The 18498-nt window shown below is 42.2% G+C and overlaps 1 protein-coding gene across 2 annotated transcripts in view; it reads right to left on the bottom strand.

Annotated features, from left to right (window-relative positions):
• Positions 1-18498, bottom strand: part of LOC106909055 (glutamate receptor 4) — a 95202-nt gene that overhangs the window by 28552 nt on the left and 48152 nt on the right. For both annotated transcript variants that reach the window (XM_088012465.1, XM_088012464.1), the window contains exons 5-11: positions 17324-17377; positions 17074-17232; positions 13787-13954; positions 12775-12879; positions 7255-7365; positions 2601-2807; positions 182-555 (exon numbers count right to left, since the gene is read on the bottom strand). In XM_088012465.1, the coding sequence (XP_087868591.1) occupies positions 182-555; positions 2601-2807; positions 7255-7365; positions 12775-12879; positions 13787-13954; positions 17074-17232; positions 17324-17377 (1178 nt within the window). The remainder of the gene's footprint in view (positions 1-181; positions 556-2600; positions 2808-7254; positions 7366-12774; positions 12880-13786; positions 13955-17073; positions 17233-17323; positions 17378-18498) is intronic.

Here is an 18498-nt window from a genome sequence, read left to right on the forward strand (position 1 = left end):
CATTATGTTTAGCTGTTAGCTTGTCTCCAGTTAGCAGCTTCGCTATGAGCAGCAGTTAGCCTGACATGATGTCAATCTGTGAATTCAATTGGCCTGAGGTCACGTCTGAGCAGAGTTTGAGGCAAACGCTTGACGACTCTCCCTCTTCTTGGGTTAAAGTTTGGTGGAAGAGCGAACTCACCTGGGGGAGATGTCACAGCCCTGCTGCATGAAGGCGCCCAGGGAGAACCAGAGAGAGTTGAAGATGCCAAACTCATTGGGGGGCTGGTCGCTTGGCGGACCGTCGGTGCCCTCCTCGGGCTCCTCGGTGTGCCATTCGTACGGGCTGAAGCGGCTGACCAGGAAGAGCACCACGCTCACGCCGATGTAGGCGAACACGATGCACATCCAGATCTCGTAGGCCAGCGGGTCCAGGAAGGAGAACACGCCCGGTTTGGACTTCTGCGGCTTCTTGATCATGATGGAGATGCCGAGCGACATGAACGGTTTGGAGAAGTCGATCACCTCCTCCCGGACCAACGTGATAGTCAAAGGGGCCACAGCGATTTCCGCTTTCTGTGGGAGCAAGAGGAAGAGGATTTGGTCAAGATTAAGTCAGGATTAGGTCGAAATTAGGTCAAGATTAGGCCAGGATTAGGTCAGGATTAGGTCGAGATTAGGCCAGGATTAGGTTGAGACTGCAAATAAATATAAGGGCCGTGGTAGAAAAAAAACAGTAAATATCTGCCAAAATACTGAGAAAATTTAAGAATGATCTCAGAAATTTTTAATCTATTTTTTTTTTCATTATCTATAATAAATCTTTGAAGGATGATGGAGTTACAGCAACATTTAATTTCCCTTTTGGATTAATAAAGTATTTCTGAATTGAATTGAGAAAACAAGGTCATTTTTGACCTTGAAAAGTTGAAAAATTGCTACAAAAAAACCCTCAAATTTTGAGAATAATCTCAGAAATATTAAAGAAAAAATAAAGACATTTCTGAGCTTTAAAAGTAAAAATAAAAATGGAAGAAAAAAACTCAAATTCCACTCTTAAAAATTTCCAACTTTATTTTTCTAAATGATTTCTGAGGTTAAAATCAAGTTTTCTGACTTTAAAGTAACTTTTCAAACTCAGAAGTTTCCCATTTTTTTCTAGAAAATTTCTAAAAAAAAATTTCTAAAATTTCTGAGGTTCTAGCAAATTATTGACTTTTCAAACAGAAGTTTACTTGTTTTTTGTAGAAATTTGAGACAACTGTCAACATTTATTTTTTCCCTAGCCATTTTTTAAAATCTATTTCTGATGTTTTTTTCAAGCAATTTTTGGATTTTCCAAAATCAGAAATTTCCAATTTTTCAAAGACAAATTAATTAAGATTAATCACAAAATTTGTGACTTTTTCTAATATATTTCCGTCCTTTCAAGCTCAAAAACTTTTACGTTTTTTCCTAGAAAATTTCTGAATTAATCTAAAAAGTTTTTATAGAATTTTTTTATTTTTCAAGCCAAGACATTTTCTTGTTTTGTCCAGAAAATTTCTGAGATCAATCTCAAAATTTCTGATATTTTTTTTCTATCGACAGTGGTCTTAATACGCCGTCATATAAGTCAGTGGGAGTTAGGAAATAAAAAGCAAAAATAGTCTTTAAAATAGTCCTAGGCTTAGCTGCGACTTTGAGAATCAGCAGGAAGGATAAAATAATCAGAGAAATATGCTTAGAGCGCAGGACAGTGTGTCACCTCTTTGCTCTGCAGCTGTGGAAAAACGCTCGGCAGCTCGCAGAAAATCCACAAACCAGATTACAGCGAACGTCTCGGCAGCCATGGCAGCGCGGGGCTTACGCTCTCACAGCATTTTAACTTTCATTACGGCCGTCCAACTCGTTGGGAAACAGAGCCGCAGGAAAGAAAACGGCAGAGATTTAAGTTCTTACATCCTCAGCAGAATGCGCTAAGACGACAGCCTGGCAGCGTTTAGTGTTTTAAAAACTCGCCGGGTTGAAGAGCTTCTCCAGGGAAGAAATGGAAAAGTGTTAATAATTTCCCTGGATGTTCCCAGTAAACACAGAGCCGCTCTAACTCACATTTCCACCATAAACCTTCTGCCATTTTCTGCTTTAATGCTAAATTATTCAATATATTCACCACAATCACCTGCAGGGGGGGCTGTTCTCACATTTCAGTATTTCAGATCACCAAACATACTTTAATATCTTAAAGTATGTTTGGACAAATATAATCCAAAGATGAAACTGGTCATGCTGGTAGTGTCACCCGTGGCAACAACTCCAGCCATTAGGGGTTTCCCGCTCTGTTTAATAGGGGCAAACGATGCTTTCTGTTAAACAACCGAAGTAGTTCAACGAAACATGATTATTACACTTTTTGCTCAAAATCAGATTTCACCTCCTCAGTTCTGAGCTCCTGTTTTAGAGCTCCGACACTTTTATGCAAATAAGCTGCTGGAAGCCACGCCCCCAACTCAGCGTTTACATGTCAAAATGTCTGCAAACAGATGAGCAACGATAAAACCTGGGACTGTAGGATAAACCATCCATCCATCCAACCAACCAGCTAACCTCTGGACAGAACCAGTGACCATAGCACCACCTACCCCGTACACCAGCTCCCCGACCATGCCGTTCCAGATCTTGGTCTCTGGGTCCCTGGCGCCGTACTTCCCGTCCGGGACGATGGCAATCTTGTACTTGATGCCGATGTGTTTGGCGATCTCGGAGGCCAGGTCCACACAATAACCCTCATACTGGTCGTTGCCCTCGAACGACTCCCAGTTCTTCTTCAGCATGACGTAGGGACCCTCCTATGAGACCAGTAAAACCAGTGAAACCACAGCGCCAAACACAACACAGGTTGGTGTGCTGTGTTTTCATTTATTCTACTGGTGAAACAGAGAAACAGTCTTTTCTGTATGGAAGCCTTTAGCTGCCAGAAGTAGAAACAAAATTCAGCAGCAGTATGTCATTACAAAACGCAAAACTCATTAAAACGAGAAAATTTAATTTTAATTAGATCAGTTTTATATGACGGAGCACTAGCGTCAGGCTAAGATCTTTTTCTTTCAATGACAAGAATAAAGTCATTAGATGAATAAAGATGCAACGCTACCAGAAAATAAGTCAGAAAGTTACAAGCAAAATGTCATTTTAATGAGAAAAAAGATTCAATAGAGTCAGTAAGATCTGGCTGGCTCAACAAATCTGGAGTTTCTAAATAGACTCAATAGTTTGAAAAAAATGTCAAATGTCAAATGTCAAGCTACTGATACTCTGATGTTGTGTTAAAAGATGAATATTTTCTTATTTGTAAAACCAGTAAAGTGTAACTTAACAAGATGCTCAACATTACTCATTTATTTTCAGAAAATTACTTCCTCCTAAAATGACAACTTTATTCTGGTATTATAGCTTTATTTAGAGTAATATCAATAAAGTCACATTATTCATATTGTTACCAATGATACCTGTTATTATCTGTATAAATAATGTCATTTTATCCGTCATTTTATTCATGACGGATAAATGCAATAGGATATGATTTAGCTCCAGGTACGGAAGTGGAACAGATCGGATTTTTTGTGGTAAAAGATCAAAACCGGTTCGTCCAGAATGTTGTGAAAAAGTGGGATTTGGGTTTTGTGAACGTGGCTTTAGACTCTGGTTCGGTTTGAATCAGGTGAACTCAGTTTGGACTGGAGACCCGTCAGAGGGAGAGACCGGTGAATTCCTGAATTTTCTTTTCAGTTTTGGCATCATGCTTCATGTTGGTCCGTCGCATTAAATCCCGGTGAAACAGACTGAGGTTCATTGGTTCCTATTCGACAGTTCACCAGCAGAGTTCCTGCCTATTGGGAACCTTTTGGGTTTCGGAGTTCCTCTGAAGGTCACTCCAGCGACAGACGGAGCGCCGGGTCGAACCACCAACCATGTAATTACTGAGCGGCTCAGTCTACTTCCTGAGGCGGGAGGATTCATGCTGGGGTTAATTTAGAGACACATTACAGGTGTGACTGCAAAATCCCCCCGCTGCTTTTCTGCAACTCTTCATGAAGGCAGTTTGTTCCTGGAGCTGATCTGCCAAACCCTAAACATTCAGTTCCTAACATCTGAGCTGCAATAGAGAACCAGAACCACGGACTGGGTCTTACTGGGACCACTGCTGCGTCTCCTCAGAGACGACGCTTTTCTCTGCTCACGTTTCCAACGTTTGTTCACAAAGTGATGGAGAACAGAACCGAAGCCGGGTCAGAGTCCAGCAGGAAGTGGTCAGAAGAACTCCTTCTGCTGCTTTCCGAAGGTGATTACTGAGATTAGAGCGTTTATAATTATTACCTGAACCTAATGATGGTTCAGCACAGAACAGCGATAACAACCGGCTCTAGGCTTCAGCTCAGCCGTTTGAGACTTTTATTTACCGCCAGATAAATTAAATGTTACATGAAAAAAGTCTGCTTATAATTTTAGATAAATGTCTATTAAAGATATTTGTTCTCATGATTAAAGAACTGTCATTTTATTTCTGTTTTTAGATTTCAACATGAAGAAAATAAAGTGGACGGATACATAATCTTCTACTGGATGTTGATTTTATTTCCTCAAATGTTCACTTATGAATACTTAATGCCTTTACACTGTGAGCTCTTCATAACAAATTACATTTTCTGATCCTGAAAATGTGGAAAGTTTCCAACCCGACAACAACAAAAGCACTAAGAGACAGAACTGAAGATCTGATTCAGATATTAAAGGCAAACTTAGTTTTTAAAATGAATTTCAGACATTTTAAGACCTGTAATCCTCTCCACTCTGACAGACGTCAGTGACTTTCTGACGTCTTTAATCTTTAATGAAAACAATTATGTTTTGTAAGAAACCATCCTTCACATTAAGCTGGTCCGTCATATAAAATCCCAATAAAATACGTTGAAGCAGATAAAACTACATCAGGTAGTTTCAACGGGTTCTGGATGGATCGGAGTTCTGGTCGTTTCTGGAAGGGTGGTTCTGACAGAACGGTCCGTGTTTCTGGCACAGGAGGAGAGAGCGATCCTCCACAGTCTTCACTTTAAAGGCCAACATGGCTGACAGCCTGGTCAATAATCAACGCTCCGCAGCCGCCTAATGAGGCTCCAGACACGGGCCGTCCAGAACAAACACACAACCCGGCCTGCTTCATGATCCAGTTCCAAACCAACACCCCAACACGTAACCAAACAGAACCTGTTTGCTCAGCGCCACGCCGGCTTGTTTGGGTCCGTGTTCGGTGTTTGGGTTTGTGTTCGGGACAAACGGTCTGTTTGGTCAGGAGCGCTAATCAGCACCAGATCGACAGCCGGAGGTCCAAACGACCCGGCGACACAGAGACAGCGCTGACTCACCCAGCAGCCTCTTCATGCATTATTCCAGTTTTTATGTCATGAAGCTGCTGAACGGTTTATTGGGCTCTGGTTTGCTGCTGCTGCAGGCGTTGAGCTGCAGAGGCTCAGGGATCATCCTCACTGCAAACAGGTTCTGCTCTCAGAGGGACCAACTATTAAACATCGTACCACTAAAAACTAGAGCTTTGTTTTAGCAAAGCTTTCATTTCTTCTGAGTGATCAACTGAACTCATCTCGTTTTCCTCTCGTTAAACTAAAAGTCTTTTAGATTCAGTGAAATGTACCTGTTATTTACACCATTACATTTTCTACTAACTGTAATTTCTGCAATGACAAAAGTAAACAAAAATGACCAAATGATTTTGATTACTTTCATATTTTAACTGTTACAGTAAATGATCATGTCAAAGTAATTATTTCTTCTCTATCATAAAATAATCACGTTTCCTTTTAGTTTAAGCCGCTGTGTACAAACACAGCGGGGCTTAAAGCTTTCAGAAGACAAACAGGAAACATCAGGATATTTCACAAAGTCTGTTCCAAACACGACCGACAAACACGGTGATCCGACATCAGAAGCGGCGCTGAAAGGAAGCCGCCACAGAGAAAGAGTAAAATCATGCTACATAGGAAGGTGATGGATCTGAATTGGTGTGATTATGGGAGCATTAGTCTTTCTAAGCTGTTTTAGGGCTTACAGGGAGTCCTCAGAGTGTGTAATATACTGTAAGTAAGAGCAGGTAGTCTGACAAAGTGACAGATTTAGAGCAAACAGCAGTTCTGCTACTTTACAGACCAGGATCCATCAGTCTGGGAGAAAAACATGCAGTTTTACACCTAAAGGACCAAAAACACACACACACATGCACACACACACACACACACACACAGAGAGCGTGTCTGTGAAGAGACGTTGGGACTGAAGAGACGTCCTCCATCCTCTGAAAAACAACAAAGCCAGCTTCTCCCTCCATATGCATCCCCCCTCCCTCTCCTGGGACTCCATTATAGCTCTGAGTGTTTCTGAACAGGGATCCATTAACATGGCCGCTGTCTCTCCTCTGCTCTGGTTCTTCTGGGCTCGTTTGGGCTCAGGACACTGCGTCCATCACCGCCACTAAGGCCTTTCATGTCCCCTCCTGTCCAACTGGGGACCAGTTTGTTCAAATGGGCTGAATAGAGGGAGGAAGCTGAACTGACTTCACTTCCTCAAGGTGCAAAAATAGCTGAGAAATAAAATATTTCACTTTAACTGCTAAAAATGAAAAGCTTGAAGATTTTTAAATCTATTTTTTATAAAATGTTTTGCACATCACTGCTATTCTTGATCAGCAAGCGACAAAATAGATCTGGAAGATTTTAAGCAAAAGCTAAAAACAGGAAACGTTACATTACTAAGTCTAAAGAGAGCAAGTCATGTTTGGGAGTGCTTAAAACTGATAGAGGTTTAAAATAAAATGTCGGGTTTACTTCAGGTGTCCAGAGTTAATTAATCTGATTTTTTAGAGCCGATCTAAACTCTAATGTTTCCTGCTGAGGCGTTTTAGCATGGTGGTCGCGCTAATGTGAAACTCCAACTCTGGTTTTCAGTTAGCTGTCTCTTTCCAGCACTTAGCGCTAATAGCGCTTAGCATTTGTCATCAAATCATTGGTTGAAGTGAGAGCGTTGCGCAACACAAATAATCATCCAGCTGGAGCAAGTCGCGCTAAACAGTAAAACAATTTAATAAAGCTGATGAATCGCTACAGCCAGATTATAGTTAAAAAGCTGCAATCAGAAATGACACAGAAATAATAATTTATATAAACCTTCAAAAGAAGCAAATTTTGGAGAAAAGAGGAAAAGTGCAGTGAGTGCAGCATGCTAGCTTACCATGATGGTCGTCACGATAACGGTTCGGTTGTCCATGCCTGTGGTGTCGTTGGAAAGCTGCTGGGTTTCCTCCTCCAGAACCAGTTTGTCGTCACCGTTCCAGTAGCCAATCTGCAAGAAGAACAAAGCATCAGAACCAGAACACCCAGTTCGTACGCTGAACTCTAACTGGGGGATTAATTATTAATATTACTGATGGAGAATCACAGGAGTTTACTGGAATTGTTCTGGGTGACAGAGCAAAGAATCTCAGTACAAACAAAACATGAAGCTTTATTTAGTAGCTTTATGAGTTAAACAGTCTGGTGCATAAGCCAAATAATTTGATCTCGACTAAAAAACATCCATGATTTAATTAGTTTTATAAAACCAATGCCATGAAGGTCAGACTGAACACCTCAGATTTGGTTTTCACAGGACAGCTTATGTCAGATGAAGCATTTAGCTGAACCCTGGAAACATGACTGCAGTTCCTGATTATACCGGCTGGGTTCATGTATTTGAAATTTTATGTAAAAATAATAATTACTGGGTTCTGATAAGCTTATAGTACATTAAAAATAAATTAAGATATAGAAAAATAAGTCAATACTTGTAAATTAATCATTAAGTCGTCCTCAGCGATTAAACAAAATGTAATAAAATTGTCAAGAGAAGTTAAGAAACTGATTTTATTTCAGTTCCCACTCATTTTTAGAGGACCATCATCATCCCCATACATGTGGCCATTTATCACATGCTACCACATTAGCATTAGCGCTCCATCATTGGCTGGTAAACATAATTATGGAGGAAAATCTGGGGTTCAATTCCCGACCTTCTAACCTGTCTAGTTTCTGTCAAAATACTTTTATAAATCCATAATTTTAAATGCAAATACCAGAATCTGCATAAAAACACTTATAATTACCTATTTTAATATAGCTCAAAGTGCATTTATACACATGTTGGAAAATATCGCTAGGAAAATAAATGGTTCTCCTGGATTGGCTGCTTTGGAAACTCCAGCCAATAGCATGTCAGCTAGCATAGCATATAGATAGCCTATTTCAGATTCCAGAGATGCATTTTAGAAATGCTCTACAAAACAATCCATGAATAGGTGGAATATGTACGAAAGTTTTTCAATTACCCGAATACTAAGCCTGGAATAACCAGAGGTCCTCAAATTTATTTTAATAATTAGCATTAGCATCTCACAGTATTGAGCTAATCACGATTAGCTCATGATTAGCTAATTAATGCCTGAAAATGGTGTGATGAAAACATTTTATTCTAGCATAAAATTGAATAAATAGGATTTTACCACATTGTTAGCAGTTTAGATAAATATGGTATAAGGTCTTATTAGCATTTAGCATCAGCAACTAACATATAGCAGTTAGCATGAGTAATTATTTGTTTCTGACTGATCATTTCATTTAATGAACCATTAGTCCCTGGATTCCTTCTTTGTTAGTTCTCATATAATTAATCCAGCCTTTTGGTTTTTAGGTATTATTAAAACATTTTGCCATTTAGCAATTCTGTAGCAATGGTACCATCACTACGTGAAACTGACATTTGAGATTTATTGCTTTCCGTTGGTTTAAACTCACTCTAACTAGACTTTCATGTTACTCTCTGATAAAATCTTATTTTTGTCCTCCAGATGCTGCGTCCTGCAGCAGCTTCCATCCTGTGATGCCGCTTAAGCAGCAACTTAATCACTAATCTTTGAAGAGCTCTCTTCGTCTGTAAGAATCTCCTTCCAGAGGTCATCTGGGGTCAAAGTGACTGCCAGGAAGTGACATACAGGATGTGCTTCGGTCAGAGCATCAGCACATCGTGACCAGGGAGCATCGCAGGAATTTATGGTAAAAAGCCGGAATGTGAGAAGCAATATTGTGTCAGACTGATATACAGATCATAGAGGATGCAGAGGCTGTGACAGGCGCTGTAAACAGCCATAATTCAGACAGAGTGGAGGAGGCGGGTCGGGGCCGGCGGCACTCGGCCTCAGGATGATTGAAGGACATGCAGAGTGTGGGGGCGAGGCTCTGACCTAACCCAAACACACACCAACACCCACGCATCCTGGAGCCGGCCAAAGCAGCTTCTGATTGATGGGAACTCCTCTCCTCCACCAGCATACCTTGATTGCCTTCTGTTTCACTTCATCCTCTCCCCATCACTCTCTCAGCCGCTCCCGCCTTCGCCTCCATTTCTTCCACACACATCCATCCTCTCAGACCAGAGGCGGAGATGCTGCCCAAGGCTGTTTTTTTACACCTCACTTATGATAACAGAAAATGGTGCAACACGCATTAAGTCCTACCAACCCCAAACCACTTCATCTATCACAGCAGCCTGAACACATCTCTGATACTATTCTGATTTACAGGCAGTGGAGAAGCAGAGCTACTCTTAACACTGACCCGTCTGTTAAGCAGCTGATGCTGCAAAAGCTGTGAGCAGGTGAGACGACTTGGGCATGTTTAGACGAAGGCACAAGAAAACAATAAGGGAAAACCCATCAGAGCTGCTGCTCAGCCTGTCTTTTTATCAAAACAGGGTCAAAAATACATACAATATACTATATATGTACACACACGCTATAGCATTTGGCACATCAACAAGCCTCTGCCGTCATTCAGGCTTGCTATTAAAACAGCAGAGTTTGTTTAACGAACAGGTGGGCACTGCTAGCTACAACATTAGATATGCTAACAGTAAAACGCTAACCATAAACAGTTCCACTGACAATAAACTGTTACACCAACACAGTATTTGGGGAAGCTAATGCTAAAGCGCTAACTTCAACCATGTCGACACCCGCCGTCTATCAATGACACAACATGAGCTTATAGCGCCTCCACAGGCGTAAACCTGTTATTAAACTCCTACCTGTGCGGTTTGCACTTCAGGGAGTGATTCTTTGGGACATATGTTTCATTCATGCTTTCAGTTTTACAGCTGACTCCGGTCAGAAAACACGCTGGACGTCAGTAGATTTTAAACGGTTTACAGCAATGCATTCTGGGAAAGCTGGGAACGAATCTGGACCCAGAACGGCCATGTGTGTCCAACCTCCAATGATGTAGACCAGGGGTGTCAAACTCAATTTCACCGAGGGCCACTTCAGCATATTGGCCACCCTCAAAGGGCCACATTGACGGTACAAATCAGGAGTGCCCAGGTTCAGTCCTCTAGACTGCAACTTTTAGATGCATCCCTGCTAAAACACACCCCAGGCAAAAGGTTGACTTCCCTCATTAGCAGCAACTCAGTTCTGTAGAGCCTTATAATGAGTAAATGATCCAGGTGTGTTAGAGAAGGAACGCATCTAAAGTTGCAGATGGTAGCTCTGGAAAACTAGACTTGGGCACCCCTAGCATAAAATGTATGAAAATACAATGTTAAAAATAAATTGAACACCTCATATTGTTTGTTAAACAACTCTTTGGAGCTTCTGGTTAGGAAGCGCATTCAAAACCTTTGTTTGAAATGGCGCGTTAAATTCAAGTCTCCATTACAGACCAGAGAAAACTAAAGAGAATGCAACTTTGTGTTAATCCATTTGAGGAGCCGGCAGTTTATCTTGAGGAAATAAATGACGATGCAAAGGTTAATTAGATTGTAACATGCGCAGTGCGCTGCTCAACCACTGCGGAGGCAGTTACGCTACGCCACTGCGAAGAATTAAAAACCGCTGGGAGTAACTCATCCAGCGGATTTAACAAATGGAGCCTTCTGGGTTCACGTTACCCAGGAGAGCGGCGCTCTGGAGGAGCTGCAGACGTAACATCTGTCCGTTTCGGAGAAGCGAAAAAAAAAAAAAAATCCTTAAAGCGCACACCGGACCCCGCAGGGTAAAACACTCAGAGTCCAGTTGATCTGTTTGGATCAGACAGATCCAACTGACTGATGAATTAGCGCAGGTTTTTCTGCAGATGGGAACCAGGAGGAAGTGCGTTCAGACCCCAGCGGGTGAAGTGATGCTAATTTAAGTGAAGTCGCTTAATTTAATTTATTAAAAGTTATTGGGGCCTCAGTCAGTGGTTTTTTTGTCACTACGGAGAAAAATGTAGATACATTTATCTGCTTAATTTGTGATGGGATCAGGATTTACGGTGAATATTCACTAAACCGCATAAAATGCGGCTAAATAGCCGATGTTAATATGATTATAATTTCACGGATAAAAATAGTACAGGGCCAATTTATTTATTTATTTTTTTTTATGTTGTCGGTCAAGATAACGGATAACAAAAAAGTCTAGCGCCACCTGCCGCCCTGACACCAACTCACACACATCTTCATTCACAGTCTTACTTGTAAATCGATTTTTCTTTTCTTGGACGTTTTGATGTTAGCTTGTCGAAGTCTCAGTTTTATTCGCTGGTAAAATCAATAAGCAGCTTAAGGTGACTCTGCTGCTCTCTAGTGGCGAGAAGCCGTAATGTTGGCTGGTAACAATCGGAATGCATTATGGGAGATGTAGTTTGTCGTCAATTCGTGCTCAAAACCTATTTTAAGTCAATCATGGACCTATAAAACGCTGGGGGGGGCCACATAAAATGACATGGCGGGCCACATGTGGCCCGCGGGCCTTGAATTTGACACATGTGATGTAGACGATGATTTGAAGTTGTTGAGATCTGTGGTGTTTCTCTTTCTCCATTATTCCAGATTCTGTGCAACAGAACCACTGACAGTGAAACAGGACCAGAATCAGAACCAGAACTAATCCTGTTCAATGAGGCGGTTACATGCTGCTCACGCATTGAGCCCATCCTGTGAAGGTGCTTATTGTTATATAATGGAAACACATTTTATCCACAGTTCAGGTCAGAAGTGTACATCAACTCGTCATTTAAATGAATGTCATTAATTTGGAGCTTTTAATGAAGCTTTTTAAATGTTATTTTTACAAAATGGAGCAACTGGAGGTTTATTTTCAATTTTCTGTCATCCACTCAGCGTACACATAATGACTAAAATATTACTCTACATTCCCATTAATATTCTCTGAGCAGCTTGTACCCTGACAACAGTCAATGCTGAAGATTAATTATGTTGTTTACACAGTGTTAGTCAGAAAGTGTCCGGATTTAATGTTCCAGGTCACTCTTACCTGAAAAGACAGGAAGGAATTAAAACTTGTAAAGTTGTAGAAAAATTATTTGATAAATTGTTATGCATAATCCAGCTGCAGAAAGTATGGGAAATTTTCACAGGACTCCAGCAGGAACATGCTAAGAGATCTGAGTCAGACAAATAACGGGACATCGTCGGCTAAAACATTCAGATGAGAAAGATTTAGTAGCTATAGATTTTTATAAGATATTTGGAGATACTCCAGAAACTTCAGCATCACTTATCAATGCCAATTAATTAAAATCCACAGTCGTGTTGTTTTAAAACTCATCACAGTTGTTATCCTGTAATCCTTCCACTCTGGAAAAAAAAACTACTGAAAGAAAATCACTAAAAGCCCCAAATTAAGTCTGAGACCTGCTGGTCGTCTTCAAGTCTTACCCTTCTGGGTCCGTTGTTCTTCAGCTCAAACACGTCCATGGAGTAGTTGATCCTCTGCCCAAACTCGTTAAACTCAACATTACCTGTTAGTCCCTGCAGCTGGACCTGCGCACAGACAGACAGAGTGACGTCATGCAGAGGGGAACCAACCAACGAGACCTGCACCAATTTATCTGAGCCACGTCCACAGAGCTGGCCCACAGTCGGCTCTTCTTATCGGGATTTTATGTGACAGAACAAATAAAGCAGTAAATAAATGTGAAGCTGAAGGAAAACGACTCCTGATTTTCCTTAACGCTCCACACAGAGACCTTTTGAAGCTGCAAATCTCTGCAGATACAAGACATTTCCTGTCAATAATCAACAGGTTCCCAGCTAGATTTAGGTCTGAACTTTGAGTAGGCCCTTCTAGGCCATCTCTTCGTTTCAGAGTCTTCACTTTAAAAACTAAAACATTTGTCACTTCATTACTCCTTCAGTTCTCTTTCTGTCACTTAAAATATGGAAAAGTTTGAAACCTTTAAAGTAGAAAGATGAAATTAGGTCGATTTCTGTCCAAATCTGTGACTTTGTGTTACAGTTTTATAATGTTTACATCTTCAGTGAATCTAGATCATCATGTCAGCCATCATGCAGCTAAACAGAAATAAAGACAAAGAATTAATCCGTCTCCATCGTAATCCAATCCACTGATTTCCTGAAATAAACACATTTTTTAGATTACGATTAATTTATTCAGTTGTAGTTTATCTCTTTGCATCGCCGTTTGAACAATGTGTCCAGGCATGTCAACCAAAAGGTACATTTTCAAACCAGGTATCACTTTTCATCAGATGTTTTTCTGTGAAAAATGTTGAGTCATGTTTTATTTTCCTTCCACTTTACATTTATGTGCCGCTTGTCACATTAAATCCAATTAAAACAGAAGTTTTATGGTTAGAAGGCGACCAAATGGGAGCAGTTCATGGTGGTGACTAAATGAACTCCGGGTCCACTGGCGTGTTGCTCTCGCCTGTTTCAGGGTGCGCTCCATTTCTTTGCCCTGGTTCCAGGGGGCGGCGGGGTTCGCCAGGCAGTCCCCGGCGTTCCCCCGTCGGGACAGGTCCACCTTTCGACTGCGCAGCGTCCTGAAGGCCTCGGCCATCACCATCACGCCGTCATATGTCAGCGCAGAGGTGTACTGCAAGACACAAGCAGGGGTTAACAGATAACCAGGTCTGTTTCTGACTGGCTGTCTGGAGTTTAAGGATATTTTCCTCCTGATGGTCCAGTAAACCCGGTTCTACTGGAACCAGAACTTCATCATCTGCTCCATCTCCAGCTGCTGTGGTTCATTTCTCTCTGCTCTCAGTCAAACCAACAAAACCCGTTGAGCAACCTGTTCCCCTCCTGGCCTGTGGGGGCGCTGCACCAAGAACCATTGAAGGAAACGACATGAAAAACCTCTGAAGACACAGAGAGCAAATTCCTTCTTCACAAATGAAAACAAAATGGAGGCGTCAAATTTTAGCGGTTGAAAGATTTATCTTTAGCAAAAGGCGAGTAATTTCTCCTGTTATCAATATGCTAGCATGTATGTTTTGGTAGTATTTACCCAGAATGCCTTGCGCTGCAGTTCACTTCCTGCTTTTGGAGCCAGAGTTAACTTCAACCGAACCCTGATCGAATACAACCGCTAAAATCTGACACCTCCATTTCTGTTTCGATTTGGTGAAGAAGGAAGGTCTCTGCGTCTTTTTCAGTGGTTCTTGGTGCAGCGCCCCCACAGGCGAGGAGGGGAACAAGTTGTTTGGTTGGTCTGACTCAGAGCAGAGAGAAAGAGAACCACAGCAGCTGGAGATGGAGCAAGTCAAAGCGAGTCTACTGACTGTCAGGTGCTAAAACACTTTAAAAACTATGTAAAACTCAGCAGGCAGAATGAAATGAAAGTCTTTGTAAGTGCAGTCGGGAGGAGACCCGACCCGGTCTGAGGAATGAGCCCAATTAAACTCTGATTTAGCCCAACAGGTTTAATGTTCTGCTGCTGCAGGTGTTTTCAGAGGACGTGCAGAGTTTCTTCAACAGAACGGGAGCAGGAGACTCCAGTCATTATTTCCTGGAAACAGAGGGGAAGACGAGAGCAGAGCCCCCGCCCCCGGGGTAAACTCACCAATTTACCCTCATTTATCTGTGACCTGAAGACGCTCCGCTGCCTCTGATTATTTGCTCTGTAAAAATGTTGCTCCCCTTACAGTGCCATAAATTCTCCTGAAACTAACCTCTGGCAGGGCAGAGAGGTAATTGAGTGAATGACGAACCGGCAGCCTGGCTTTGGGGGTTGAGGAGTAATAGAGAGGAGGGGTTTAATAGAGGGGTTGTGGGGGGGTAACGGGAAGCGTTTTGTCCAGCCGGGAAGCAGCCTGGCATTAATTACCCCGGCTGGCGGGAGTTTATTAACTCTGCCTGCAGCCGGGGCTGAACCCCATTCATTAGCCTGCTGCTCACTGCAACATTATAGCTTCCAAAGCGCGCTAAGCCCCGCCCATGCTGCTGCCCGACCAATCACAGCCTGGCACCTGCTTCCATCACACCTTCAGCAACACAAACCTCCCTGTGAACCAGACACCTGCGCAATGCTTCGGTTTGTTTGGAGCGCACCACAGAGATGCTTAGAGAAGAGATGATTTTAAAATCAGAGTAAAAATAAAAAACTGTTTTAAAACGATGATGAAGGAAAACCAGTGAAACGTAAATCATGAACTCAGCCATGATGAGGAACCTGTCTGACAACACGAAGCAGGTAATCATCTCAACAAGCAGCACGTTGAGCCGTATACGTTAGTCTGAAATGTTTTATTTTTCTTTTGAAGACTCAAAAAGTCTTAAAAATGTAATCATGTGCAAGTAAAAAAGAATTATATTAAAATATTTTAAGCTTCCCTTTTTTTTCTTGTGGAACATTTTTTTTCTGAAGCTGAGCATAAAAAAGTAATAATGTGCAAAATTTGAGCAATTTGTGTTTTTCTACCAAATATTTAAGGGCAATAAAAATAAATTTTTCTCATTTATCAGCAAAAACAAAAAAAACAACAGAGTACAATTATTAATTATTATTATTATTAAGTTATTTATTTATTGTTTGTCTTTGGGCCTACACAGTAAGTGGGGAAAAATATTCCATTCAATTAAGTGAAAAAAAAAAGTATTGGATGAGAAAAAACGTGCCTTCAGGACTTGCGGTAAGCGAGAAATACAAAAGACAAAAGGACAAAAGGTAATGAATGAATACATGCATGTTTTTTGTCCCCTTTGACCTCCTATAGGAGGCCAAAGGGGCTCTGGGGCCCAATGGTTTTATAACTGATGGCTAGACGGAAGGAAAACTCCAGCCTGAGTGGGAATCCTACTTCAGATCCAGAGACATAAATGCTTCTAAAATTTCTAGGATTTTAATAATAATAAATTTAATCTCATCAGGTCTCTATCTGCCGATAAGAAGAGCTTGACCGAAGTGTTGCTGTTTTTATGTATCTGAGTGAGTAAAGATGGCGGAGGCAGTGGTCGCCGTGGCGTTCGTTTATTAGCTTAGTGTCAGTCTAACCGCAGAGTCTCAGTGGGGAGTCCACTCATTTAGGCTGAGTGGATTTCCAGGAGAGAGAGCAATTCATCAACACACACACGCACACACACACACACACACACATCGCTGTGGATGATATCACACTGGTGTAAACTTTTAATTTCACCCAGCCCAATACATCACACCCACACACACACACACACGCACGCACGCACTCGGCTCCTCTCTGCTGCTCCTGCGTCTAAAGCAGAGATCTGTGCTGGACACAGAGATGAGCTGCAGGGCGGAGGTTTGCTGGCCGCCGTGGCGTGATGCCCCAGTGCCTGAATCGTGCGCGGCTGAACAGGAAGTGGGTCAGACTGTCACATCGCTGCATGCAGCAGCGGAGGATGACACGCAGACGGCTCTTCCTCTCTGGGTTCGCTCCTCAGATCTCCGACCGGCTGAGTCATCCCCATTTTACAAACATCAGAGTTCAGCTTCAAAGTGAAATTAAAACATTTCAGCTTTAAACCTGACCTATAATGCTTCCTAGAGCAGGTCAGGATAAGTCTATGGCCTAGTCAAAGCAAGTTCATTACATTCTCTGCAATAAATCATTCTTAAATAATGAGATTTAAACTCAGTTCTCCCTATTCTGAGCTGTTTTAGGGTCTGTCATTGGTTCTGGTTCTAGTCCTGGTTCTGGTTTTAATTCTAGTTCTAGTTGTGGTTCTGGTCCTGGTTTCTGGTTCTGGTACCTTGGGTGGGGCGTCGGAGCCCGGGTACTCCCTCTGGTCCAGCTTGTTCCAGCGCTGCATCAGCTTGATGACCATGGGGTTGCTGAAGTTGACCAGCTGAAAGCCGGTGACGTTGGCGCCCCCATGCATGAAGCGCTCCAGGTTGATATCCTTAAATCCCTGCAGAGGACGAGAGCAGTGGCGTTTACGGACGACTCCACGCCGTCACACTACCTGGAGAGGAAAACCAAGATGGAGGCGACCGACTCACCAGGTTGGCCATGATGTAGTGGTAACCCTTCACATGTTTCCCAACACTCACAATCTGAGGAAGACAAAGCCGAGTTAATCTGACAGGATTACAGAACATCACAATCTGGGAGGAAAACACGTTTAATGGCTGAGATCTGTGGATCTCATCATCAGGCATCACTGTGGATCTATTGGTAAACCTCTGGATTGCCTTTTAAAAGGTTCTTCCTTTGTTTTAAACTGAAATGCTGAACAAGAAAAGAGAAAAAGAAACGAAAATAAAAAGGATTACACGAGATTTTTTTCTCTTATAGAAGGCTAAATAACCCAGATTATTGCTGTTAATGTTTGACTTTGCTCCTTTACAAACGGCGCCCCACAGAGGTCGACTGAGATTTCTCTTTTGTCTTTGGCTAAAGGCTACGAGCCATTTCTCTCGCTAGCGCTAGGCTAACACGCTTGTTTTGGTTGTATTTACCCAGAATGCCCTAACCTGTAGTCCATTTCCTGCTTTTGGAGCGATCTCCGTTCCAATTGGTGTTCAAACCGAACCAGAGTTCACTTCAACCGCACCCAGATCGAGGTTTGGAGGACCAGAACTCGATTAGTATTCACACTCCAAAAAAACGAACCGGACTTTATAGACAAACGGACTGGAGTTGGTTAAAAAGGACTGGAGTTGGGTTAGAGCGGACCGGAGTTGGGTTAGAGCGGACCGGAGTTGGGTCAAAGCGGACTGGAGTTGGGTAAAAGCAGACTGGAGTTGGGTAAAAGCGGACTGGAGTTGGGTAAAAGCGGATTAAAGTGAACTGGTGTCAGATGGAGCTCAAAGGAAGGTTTCTGTCTGATTAAACAGACTTTATCTGTCTGGTTTCCAGTCCTGATCTTCAGCTGGACCGCAGTGGTGATGCGTTTCCTGTTGACTGCTCTCTGAACCTCTGACTCCATGCTAACGGGGCGCCGGAAGCTGACCCGCATCCCGCAGTGACTCAGCAGCTTCGTCATTAACCGGATTAGGAGCTCTGCCTCGGAAACTGAACCGTCAACCTTTCACCTCCCTCATCTGCATCCAGGCTGCGTTTTAAAGCTGATGAAAACTGAAGCAGGAAAACATGCGGTAATATTGGTTATGGGGACATAATGTGAATAATGTTCCTGCTGCTAAAAGATAATTTAACTCATTATTTACATCTA

Source organism: Poecilia mexicana, unplaced genomic scaffold (genome assembly GCF_051168715.1).
Source record: "Poecilia mexicana isolate PSO_F unplaced genomic scaffold, ASM5116871v1 scaffold_14, whole genome shotgun sequence".
Taxonomy (NCBI): Eukaryota; Metazoa; Chordata; class Actinopteri; order Cyprinodontiformes; family Poeciliidae; genus Poecilia; species Poecilia mexicana.